General features: G+C 30.8%; 1 protein-coding gene across 6 annotated transcripts in view; it reads right to left on the bottom strand.

The window, feature by feature from the left end:
* LOC142327347 (apoptosis-inducing factor 3-like) overlaps positions 1 to 9,953 on the bottom strand; it is a 57,541-nt gene extending 47,588 nt beyond the window's left edge. Inside the window, exons 1-2 of one of the 6 annotated variants that reach the window (XM_075370308.1) lie at positions 9,840 to 9,859; positions 7,125 to 7,226 (exon numbers count right to left, since the gene is read on the bottom strand). In XM_075370308.1, the coding sequence (XP_075226423.1) occupies positions 7,125 to 7,226; positions 9,840 to 9,844 (107 nt within the window). In that variant the 5' untranslated portion in view covers positions 9,845 to 9,859. Of the gene's footprint in view, positions 1 to 7,124; positions 7,227 to 9,320; positions 9,685 to 9,839 lie in introns of those variants that run through there. The other 5 variants (XM_075370309.1, XM_075370314.1, XM_075370310.1 and 2 more) reach the window with 5 other exon arrangements.
* Between the last annotated feature and the right edge of the window lie 2,353 nt (positions 9,954 to 12,306).

The raw sequence follows: 12,306 nt of genomic DNA, 5'->3' as shown, positions 1-12,306 counted from the left end.
AATTGTTACACCTTCTACAATGTAAAATTATTGCAAAGACAATATTAAAAATATAACATTTATTTCTGGCTCTAATAAAGATGTTCAAGACACTGAAGAGTACCTCAGTTCTCGTTATCAGTAATCACAACAGTCCCAGAAACAAGAGCCTTTCACAGTTACATTGCAACAAGCCAGAAATGTATTCTGTAAGTCCAGACAACCTCTGAATCAGAAACATTTACGTTACTATCAGTATACAAAAACATTAGTGTTTCTGATTGCTTTATAGGTTTACCAAACCCTAAATGTAAAAATTATGTTTGTAGCGTATACGATGACAAGTGGTGGTTAGGCAACGTCATTGCAATCAATATACATGAAAATGAAGAGAAATATTGAATACACTTTTTCCATCCGCAGGGTCCTAGTACTTTATTTAAGAAAACATTGAGGGATAATCAAACATGGGTTCAACTGGAAAATATTTTAAAGATTCTACCCTTCAGAGCTTTTTCTATCAAAGCTTTTTCAATGGAAGAGAACACAAAATTACACCAAAGATGAATTGACTAGTCAGTTCTACTCAATAAAAAAATGGCAGGAGCACTAAGTTATGTTAGTTAATTTTGTTATCAAAAAAATGCAAGATTTATTCATAACTTCCATTAGCAGGAGTAAAAAGTGAATTGAACAACTTGTTAATGTATTTGAACTGTTTAATAATTTATTTTGTAATTATTATTTATCATTCTCTAATTGACTATTTATTATCAATTTATTCATTCTGAGTTTAGTTGTAATTTTTATGATCTGAAAAAAATACATAACATCAGTATTTTTGGATACATTGTTTAAAGTTAGAAGGAACTGTGTTTTTAGCAGTTTAGAGTAACAAAATTGATTTTATACAGTTTTAAAGTACATAAAAGTACTTACTGCTGTAAACATTTCAGATTTTTGCCACCTGTCCCATGGTTTTTGGGGCCCAAAAATGAGACACTTTCAAAATCTTATGATTTGGCAGTAATTTTTATTAATGGACACCACTTGGAAACTGTCCATTTTTTTTACTACTAGTACTAAGAGTTAAAGATAAAAAACAGGCCTGTTCATTATTTATTTTGGGCCCAAAATTTGAAAATCAACAATCTGTAAATGTAACTTCAGTAAGCATTAGAAGATTTGGTTATGTAACAAAATGAATTTTGAGTATACCAAGATGAAGTTCCATCATTACTCTTTTCAAAAAGCCCTTTTTGACCCTCTATACAATGTAAAATAGGAATGCTACAGCTCACGGAAAACGATAAAAATGGCTCTGTTGGAACTGTTGCAAGGTAGATAATAGTCAATTTATCAGGAAAAAATCTTTTAAAAATATTAAGAAATATTTTAAAAAGATATCCACCTTGTAGGTAGATAGTTATCATATACCAAATATCATCAAAGTCAAAAATAGTATTGCACTGATCATTTGTTGAATTAAAATGGAATACTCCCACATGATTCTATTGCTTGCATTACACAGTGTACGAAAAAGAATAAAAGAGTACTAAAGCTATCTTGATTACACTAAGAAAAAAAGATAAAATAAAAGAGTAAATGGCTGGAATGAAAATGAAAGGTTGGAATAATGGAAGTAATTGTTGCTTGTGCCTCAAATCGAGATAGATCAGCATGTAGCAGAAGCACATACATAAGATTCTTTATAAAACCTGAAAGGAAAAAATTACATGGGGACAGGTGGATAACCTTTAAGGCCTCCACAAACAAGCTCTGTCATCAATTACATGCCACCAATCCAGACTGGAAAAACATCATTCAACTGATCCAGTACAGACATATGCCAATGAAGAGGGGCACCATATTGTTGCCAAACAATTCTCTGGTTCATATTAAAGTCGAGGAAAAAGTTGCATACACAGCATATGTGAATAAACAATTCCTGTTATGCATGTTTCAGCAAAAAAGGACGGCTGTAAACTTACTGTCGGGATATTGTACAAAAAGCATTTAGTCTTGGAAAGTCCCTTTCACATATGAGTTAACATTATGTGTGTTAGGCTTTTCAACTAAACCCACCGGGTTGGTCTAGTGGTTAAAGCGTCTTCCCAAATCAGCTGATTTGGAAGTAGAGAGTTACAGCGTTCAAGTCCTAGTAAAGCCAGTTATTTTTACATGGATTTGAATACTAGATCGTGGATACCGGTGTTCTTTGGTGGTTGGGTTTCAATTAACCACACATCTCAGGAATGGTCGAACTGAGAATGTACAAGGCTACACTTCATTTACACTCATACATATCATCCTCATTCATCCTCTGAAGAATTATCTAAACGGTAGTTACCGGAGGCTAAACAGTAAAAAGAAAGGGGGAAAAAAAAGGCTTTTCAACTAAGATGAAATGTTTACTCATCTCTAAACACAATATAATAATAATAAAAGTCATCTTCATGCTACAACACTTCAATTGTGAAGTCAGCACACATATAATGGTCAGTAGGCTTTAAAGCTGTAAATGGCACAGATGCATATGTAAGCATATCTTTAAAAAATTCAACTCTTGTCATGATCGCCTTTGCTAGTTCACGACTGGCCTTCTAATTAGATTTTTTTAGGACTATGTCAGAAAAGAGTTCTTGCTACATTCAACATATAGGTTGTCCTGTATTCTTCCCTTTACACAGACCGGTGGTTTTAAAATGATTATGCTACAGAAGAATGTTACTTCACTTAGAGGATCACAATTAAACCTTGTTACAGAATGCACATTGATCTGTAACACATCCACATTTAGCAAACTCTAAAACACAAAGGCTTTCTATTCAGGAAGGCTTTCTGTTCTAGCATCTTTACTAGTAGTGCTGTTGATGTGAAAGGAAATCAATGTACAACCATGCATGCAACAAAAACTGCACTTTTTCTCTTCGATTCAAGCCTTAAATCAACCCTCCTGTCAACCAACATCTCATCAAATATACATTATAACAAATTAACATTCCAATATTCTTTTTTCAAACACCCACTATATACTGCTATATTTTATATAAGCTGTACGTGTAACATTTTTTCAATGTCTTTAGTACACCTCTTCATAAATTACACCAGCTGGGCTGTAGTGTAAGTGTTTATTATGCTATTATAATCATTCTAAAACAATATCTATAGTGGATTATAACCAATTTCTTATTTAGCCAACTGCAACAGGTACATACAATTTTGTAGATACTGTTGAAGATTAGGGGTCTGGCTATACCCAGTAACTAGATATAACCACTGGGACAGACTACCAGATATTAGAGGTGGTCTAAAGAAAACTGCTTGCAGTAGTTCTGATTACAGATTCACTAAGAAGCTCAATTTTTTGGTGAATGGAAAGAAGTGACACTGAAGACCCCAAGCTGGTTAACTTTCAAATTACACACAGACAGAGCCTGTATATAAGTTGAAGGTAAACATTTTCTGATTTGAGTGGGTTAATCAATTTACAGAAAAAAGTATATGATGAAATAAATGTAAAAAGTCGAAACATGGGAACATTTTTACAGCTTGTTTGAAATGAATAACTAAAAGTAACCACTTTCAAAAACAGCGCTTTACATTGAAAAGATTTAAATAATAATCCTGAAGTATCTATTTGAAGAATATTTTTGAAGCTATTAATAATGATGAAGATGAAACTGTCAGTTACCATGAGATTTATCTGAATGGATGATAAAATAAAAATATTTAAATCAATATTTTGGATAGTACTTCCACATCAGTAATTAAAATTTCTAAAAAAAAGTCCAAATAGAACCTCTCTCTTATTAAATCTTCCCCATAGTGATTATAATTTCTGAATATAGTAAATATATTTCTGAATATATATATAGTTTGATGTTTTCAATTTGGTTCCAAATCGATTAATTTCCTCCTTCATTCAAACTTCTGTCTTCTTTTCTCTGTTCTTCTGATTTCCATTTTTCTTCTTTGGCTTTTTATAGCATATCAGCAGTAAATTTTACTGTTCAAAAACAATGATTCAAATTCCTCCGTAAAACACTGAAGTTGATTGTTTTGTCATCATATTTTTTCATATTCACTGAATTTAAATGAACACAAACTACATTTAATTAGTTAGTTGTCAAACGATTCATTTGTACTTGTCGCTTTAGGATTTTAGCAAAGGCATATTAGAACTTTTGTTTAAATGATATTTTTATTTTGTACAATTTAGGTTGGTTTATAATTTAGACAATTTTGTATGCTCAAACAGCCATGATTACAATATAAACACTTCTTTCCATTTACCAAGTCAGTCTGTAGTAGCATTAAAGATTGTCAAATATTATATATTAGAACTAAAAGTAAAAGGAAGTATTTATTCATATCAGTTTATGTAATTATGAACACAAAAAAATTTGTCGGTATGTGGCTTACAGTAAATATTATGCTCTATAGTAAATATTACTAGAAAATACGAAACAGAAAATTTTTATTTTTATACAATTGTACTTATATATTTAATGAAAAACAGCAAAAAAAAGTAATACTTTTATTTTTTATTATGTCAAATAATAATCGAAGGGTTTCAAATACACTGTGCTTTTCATTGACACGTCTCTACAACTCAAAATGCTTTGATGTTCACAAATGAAAAACCTAAATGAAAAACTTTAAGAGTTTTCATTATATTTTATTCATAGACCAGATCTATTACAAAATAATATTTGCTCAGATATTAGAAAACTATGAAAGATGTCGCTAATTTTACTGCATTTGCACATTAAAATTTAACACTTTCCTAATCTAAATTTCCACAAGTCCATTCTGATGATGCAAAAATTATTGTAAAAGTACTCAATGTTGAGGGCAAAATTGTACAGTACGGGGAAATAAGCTCATAAATAGTTATAGTCTGCAGTCAGGAAGCAATTAAGATTAAAATTGTTTCTACCTTAATAATGCCTCAATGAGAAATATTTACAGAACATATATATTGATGTAAAACAGTGTATGAGTAAAAATTATAAAACTACAAATGCATAAATCTAATATCACTAACATTTTGATAAGATTTTAAAATTACAATACTAATAGACACTCATTAAGAGAAAAATAACTTTAAAAGAATTTAAGTAGCATATTACAACAGTAAAAAGTTAACATTTTAAATTCTCATTTTTTAACAGTGAAGACTTCATTACCACATTCCTTTAACATAACAAATAAAATTGTCCATTCAGTGAGGAGCAATAAAATAGTTTCAAGTCAATGTTTTTCCAACAAAATGTTAAAAAAAATTCTATAATTTTTTTTTTTTGCATTTTCCCAGTGATAATTCTGATATTTTCTAATAGCCTAACAAACAAACATGAGTAAAATTCTCAGTACTGCCAACCTAATTGAAATACAGCACCATTTATACAATTCTTTCAATTGGATTGATTAATAGAATCAATCCCCTTAATACACAACCTTCCATATCAAATTCTTCAAAGAATTAACATCAAACTTCCAGACAGAATAATTGATTTTGGAATATAAGTCAAACTGAGGCCAATAACAAAATGACACCTCATTTGTTCAAATCTGGTAATAAACAACATTAAAATCAGCTGAAATTGTTGCAAAAATTAAAAGTAAATTGTTGCAAAAAGTTGAAGTAGGTTGCAAAAATTAAAGTCATCTAATACTTTTGTGTCTATTTTCATTTCCTGATATCATCAACTGAATTAATAATAAATAATTTCTACCATAAGATACAAATTTACATTGAAAAGACATAGAATGGTGGACAAAGGGGAAATTGAAATGAACTAGAACATTTGTCCAAATGAACTCTTTTGTTTATTTTGATGTTTTGAATCAATCACTTAAGTCTGGGTACCAACTTCTGACACACATGTGCATGCACATGCACAAACACAAATGCATATATACAGAATATATCCCAATGTTCTCCCGGGACTTTCATAACCTATTCTACTCGTGAAAATAATGGAAAAAGTTCATATTAACATACGTAAAAATGCTTCGTTTGCGAGTTACAGGTAGTGAAAAATTTCACTTGGATTTCAGCTACCCTGATGAAATAAGGTCATACTGTAAGTTTTAGAGCGTTAAAAGGGGGCAGGATTAGTGATTTCTTATGGTTTTTGACCTGAAAAATCAAATAAAATAGGTCCAAGAACAGTATCTGCAGTAGGTTTTAAGAAACCTCAGGTTAAAACCAATAGACTGGGGTAAAATCCCTGTTTTTTTTTTTTTTGTCTGATGTACAATAACTTTGCTAAATGGGTATAACATGTAAAACTTTTAAACAAAACTTGTAGAGAATTTAATTCTGGATAAAATGGTGTAACATAAGTTGAATAAAACAAAGAGAAGTTAGAAAAATGTTAATTGTATTTAGAAACAGTACATTACTGTTTGTCAGAATAGTTATTTAATGTAAACAAAAACCAAATTATATTTTGGCGATGTGAAAAATTTCTAAAAATAAAATTTACTGTTAAAAAATTAAAAAAAAAAAAAACTGGAAATAACACAACTCAACAGCAATTCTTCTTGTGTTGTGTTAAGTTTAACATTTTCTTGTGTTGCCTTTATATAGGAGTATAGAGGAAGTGTGTGTTATCTCTGTCTGTCTCCCCTCTTACTCTCACTCTCTCTCTCTCTGCGCATGCACGCGTGTGTGTGTGTGTGTGTGTGTTTATATACAAGATTAACTACAACAAAGACAATCAAAATTTATTAATAATGTCCCAGTGGTCACTACTGTTAATGTCACCAGTCTTGAAGTGGTTAGAAAACCTTTTTACACTTAATTACTATTGCATTAAATTAGTTTAATTAGTATAACTGATTTCTGTAGCATTTGTTATTTAATATAATGTTTTGTGAATTTTTGTATACCAGTCCCTTAGCAAGTTGATCGTCACATTCTTTTATTCTTCCACTTTACGTAATTATGATTTCTTCTAGACACAAAATATTACCAAAATGACTTGACATGTTAAAGCAAAACTAGATTTATTTTAAGAAACTTAAGTTGAATAAGTTTCTTTATTTTATTATATATTTTTAATGGTATTTAAAATTTGAATTACAGTAGAGATAATTTTACTTATTTATTTTCGAAGTAACAAAAGGCTTACATCCAGTTATAGTCATTAATGATGATAAATTTAATAGCACATAAAATATGCCAGCTTGACTGAGATTCAAACCCAGGATGAAAGACAAGAGATGCTACCACTCTGCAATGGAAGTCAACAGATTTTATTTTTAAATACATTAACATACAATACTACACACAGTTTAATAAGTATTAATAGAAATGTATTTTAATAGCATTTAAAATATATTAAAATATCCATTTTAACTACATTTTAAAATATAATCCAAAATAACATCTTCAAATTCTTTCTCTTTTCACCATAAAACCAATTAAACGTTACTACAATGTATCTTATAAGAAATTTGATTCTGCAATTCTGATCTGCATTACAATTATTCCAAATAAATTAGCAAAGCTGTAATTCAATGTGCGTGCATGTGTAAATGTGATGGCAATGCAACACATGGGAAAAACTGCATTATCTGTGCCAGCAGAATGATTAGCTGCGTCGTGGATTTTCTGTAAATTTTATTTTGAAACTGTACTTAATGTCTGTTTTGTACTGTACTTAATGTTAAACTGACAAAATTAACTATATTGTTATATTTTCAATGAATCTTTTTATATTCACAGTAATTTCTTGTGCTGCCTTTATGCAGGAGTACAGAGGATGTTAATTGCAGTATTTAGCAATTATAATATTTCTACATTAAACTCAATAAATAGATTTTCAAAGTTTCTTTAAATATGTCAAAGAAGTCACACAGAAAATGGACATAAACCATCATAACATGCCAATATTAACAATATTACATAATAATCACAATCTCAACAAGCTAAAATTTATAAACACATTACATTTGCATAAAAACCACATAAGATTAACAAACACAATTAAGATTACATAAAATATTTAAATATGAGTACCATTAATGATAGCACCTTCATCACTAATCAAAAAATAATAATAGCTCTGAAAAGAGTTTATAAAAGCACAATACATCTAGTAATTTTTTTAATTAAATTTTTTCCGTTAAAACAATGATTCATATTTTGTCAACCTGAACAACTTCTTTGTTGTAATATCTCTATTCCCTTCAAGGTTTTCTTAAAAATGCTCTTAAAAAACTAAAAAACACTGACTGAACATGTTACATGTCTGGGCCATAATAATTTACTGACGTTACTAGATGGTACAGAGTAAAACCTACAATTATAGTCCAATTTTATTAAAATAATTTGCCTACGAGTTGTCAGTACAATTGATTGATTTGATTAAATGAAATATATATAAGTTTTGGGTTCATTTAGCTGAAATATATTATACAACATCAATGTAATCATAAGAATATCACAAAAAAAAACAATTTATGGGAATTATATTTTTATTAAACAATTAAGAAATACCTGAATACTACAAAAAACTAACTGGTGTTATATACTATTAAATAACAGAGATAAAAAAACCGTTTCATAATAACAACACTTTCAATGAAAATAAATAATAGAGAAGCATTTGTAAAAACCAACAACAAAGAAATCAACAAATAAGCTGTGTAAGGAATACAATAACCGCCAAGAAATAAATAATTTAAATTAAAAATCTCACAATTGTATAAAGTAGCTTGGTATTACTGTGGTTTATAGTAATAACAATAAAGAATATAAACAAAACTGCAGATTAAGGTTCTTTTGTTTAAATGCAAAGTTTTGTCATAACAGATGCAGATAAGTAGAATCTTTGGAAAAGCCAACCATACTCCCTCAATCCAATAAGCCTACACAAAAATGTTCAGCACACCTTGGATATATTACAATTTATTTTTTGTAATCAAAGGCTATAAACAACTTTAAATGTCCAGTACATTTATATATATTATTGTTATAGTTAATGCAAAGCACATCTAATGAATGGCATGGAAAAATAAATTGAAAAAAATTTAATCTCTATAGATACTGCAGTAAACATCAAACTGACTCATAATTTTCAAAAGCACAGAACAAATGTAGTAAATAATTTTCTTTCATAACAACATATGTAATGAATAAAAGCATATGAACAAAGTGGTAAACTTGCAAAAACAATGTACGCTCGATAATAATTTCAGTGCAATTTTTTGTTATAAGCTCTTAACATTATTTAGCATTAGCAATACACCAATAAATACATTGATATGTACATTCAAATAAGATAAGGAATATAAAATAACTTAAATTCTTTTAAACTGCTCACCTTTGCTATTCTTAGAACCCATTTATTACTAAATTCACGCAATAATCTTTAATTTTAAATCAATAAAAAAATGCTATTAAGTCAAAATAGTGATACCTAATACGAATGGAACAAACGAATAATAAACCTTGATCCAATTTAAAGAACAGAGAAACAACTTTCTAAAGCAACGAAAAGGAAATTATAAAAAGTACGGTATAAAACAGCAAAATGATTGTTCTACCTACTACAATCCTAGAATATTAGCAGAACTAATCGAAAGCAGGTTACTCAATAGATTGCGTACGTATGAGTTAACGATGCTGTTTTCCGTTCCCAATACCAACACTAAAACTCAGCTGATTGAAGCAAATACAAGCTGAGTATTAGATTTACACTGAAAGTCTTTAAAGAAATACCTTAAACTAAGCAAAACGGCAAAAAGGTTTTACCGATTTACTCTTGCAAATCAAACCGCTACTATTTTTCTTTTGTTTTCTAACTACATGATTATCGATGAAAAACGCAAATTTTCCTCACCTCATATTATGATACTTATATTTTGTTCTAATGTTTCTCTTCTTATTCTTCAATCAGAAGTTTGAGGTTAACGAGTCATTTGTCGAAGACAGAATGTATCTGATTTTAAAAAAAATATGTGACGTTTATTTATTTAGTTACGTGCACAAAAAAAATTTCTTTATGGTAGACAATCATGGCAGAGTACAGTAATTACATTTTAAAAGTATTTTTTGTATTTAGATCAGATGTTTTACCTGTTTATCACCGGTTTAATTCAAATATAATGTATAGAGTTTACTTGCATTTAGTTCCAATTTCTTTATATTAAGCATTACACGAGTATATTTTTATACTTAAATTTCAAAGAAGAGGAGAATGGTTTATAAACTGAAACCTAGAGTTTTTTGTTGTAATTTATTAAGTGAGATCGGATGTTTTAGTTATTAGTTTGTAATAAAAATTTCATTTTCAATAGACGGCTTGGGCTTTTGAAGTCATCTTATCGTAAAGAATTCTACCTTTCGTTAGTGTTTTATTTAATATCGATCTCGCAAATCTTATTATTACCATTTCTATTTCATTATTTACATTTTCTTTTTTTATATTAATTACTTTAAAATCATCTAATCAAAAATCCTGTTCTGCTTTACCAGTTGTTCATCTCTATTTAAGCTACCTATTTCTTGTTTTATTTTATCAAGAAAAAGGAGCGAACTTCAGAAAATTGAGTGATAAAAATATTATACTTCTATTATTCAAGTCTAGCCAATAATTTACTCACTACAGAGAATAATTTTTTTTTTTTTAACCTCCGGGATCCATTTTAGGCATTCTTCAGAAGATGAGATGAATGATTTGTAGTGTGTGAAAATGCCATGCCTGACCGAGATTCGAACCCGAGACCTCCGGATGAAAGGCCGAGACGCTTTCCACTCGCGCCACGGAGGCCGGCATTTGTTATTTTCTTTACACAGATGATAACCCCCCCTCAACCTGTTATGATAACGTTGTCATTATGCTTTTCTTTTCAGATGCCTTGCCGGATCCTACAATGTCTCATTATTCTTAGAGAGTAAGAATTTAAACATTTTAAGTAGTACCAAATTAATTTTTAAGTGATGTTAAACAAATAATTGCAGTTTAATGTTGATTTATTTAAATAGCTTTTTTTATACGCTTAATAAATAAAGACTTATAATTTTTTTACTTACAATTAGAATGCTGTACAGTTTATAAAAAAAGAGGTCTTATTGTTTACTTTAATTGTAAATAAAATATTATTAATATTTTTTGGTACCAAATATAACCATTTTGTAAAATTTTTTAAAATAAACTGCAGTACTCCTAATTTCAAAGTGAAAGTTTAAAAAATTTACCTGTCTGAGCTAGCTTTAACTACTACGTTACGCTTCGTCTTTTCTACCATTGGGACCACTGTATGTCATGGATGGTATTTGATATGGAGCTAATATTTGAACTGGGTTATGAATTTTTTATTTATTTATGATTTGTAACCATTTATAAATCACACATTCTGTTACCACATATATGACTAATTCAATATCGACGGATGAACACGATAGCAGCTAAGATGTCAGCTGGAGTACAGAATACGTACGCCCTGGTACAACCATCACTATGACCGCACAGTTATCCCACCATAGCGGCGCTGCGGCCTACCACTCTCAGGCTCCAATAAGAGCGTGCACGAGAGTGAATTTTTAGTTCATCGTCGACCACCTCCTGGAGAAGACAGAAGAAGTTCTCTGGCCGCCTTGACGTGGAACCTCCCAGCGGATGTAAACATCGCCGCCGGAGCAGCAAGCCTGGCCGGCCCGCTGAGGGAGCCGCTGGACGCGGACGCTACCTTCCCGTTCCAGCTCGGAGGGCTTTAATCGCCCTGGCCAAAGGACTCAGCAACAGGAGCCGGCCCAGCGTGGGATCGCTCGGGGAGAACCGGGCCGGCGAAAGACGGCCGACCCGACACTGCAGGCTCTGGGGGGCCATCATTACCACACTGTAGTGGGACCCAACTGCCTCTGAGGATAAACCCAGTCTGATTTCAATGGACGAGCTGCAACTCCCTGATTTCACAGGAGACCAGCTTCTAGAACCAACAACTCTTCTCAGAGCTAACACAAAAAAACGGCCCTTTTCAGGGCCACCACAAGGTTATAAATTATGAGCCGTCGCAGCCATTCAATGACAACAGCCTTTCTCAGGGCTACCATAAGGTTATTAATTACAACGATCTATCAAAGCCAATTGACGACAACAACAACCCTTCTCAGGTCTACTACAATGTTATTAAGTGCCACATGCCATCGAAGCCATTCAGCGACAATTCATAATCATCAAACAAATCATAAACAAAAAACCATTTTTAAAAACTTAATTCAATCACAACACTCTTCACTCACAGCAGCAGTGTTCTCTTTAAAAAAAGCATAACTTTGGGCAAAAGCTTATTCGGACACAGATAAAG

The sequence above is a fragment of the Lycorma delicatula genome, chromosome 7 (assembly GCF_047948215.1).
Source record: "Lycorma delicatula isolate Av1 chromosome 7, ASM4794821v1, whole genome shotgun sequence".
Taxonomy (NCBI): domain Eukaryota; kingdom Metazoa; phylum Arthropoda; class Insecta; order Hemiptera; family Fulgoridae; genus Lycorma; species Lycorma delicatula.
This window is presented reverse-complemented; position numbering and strand designations above follow the sequence as displayed.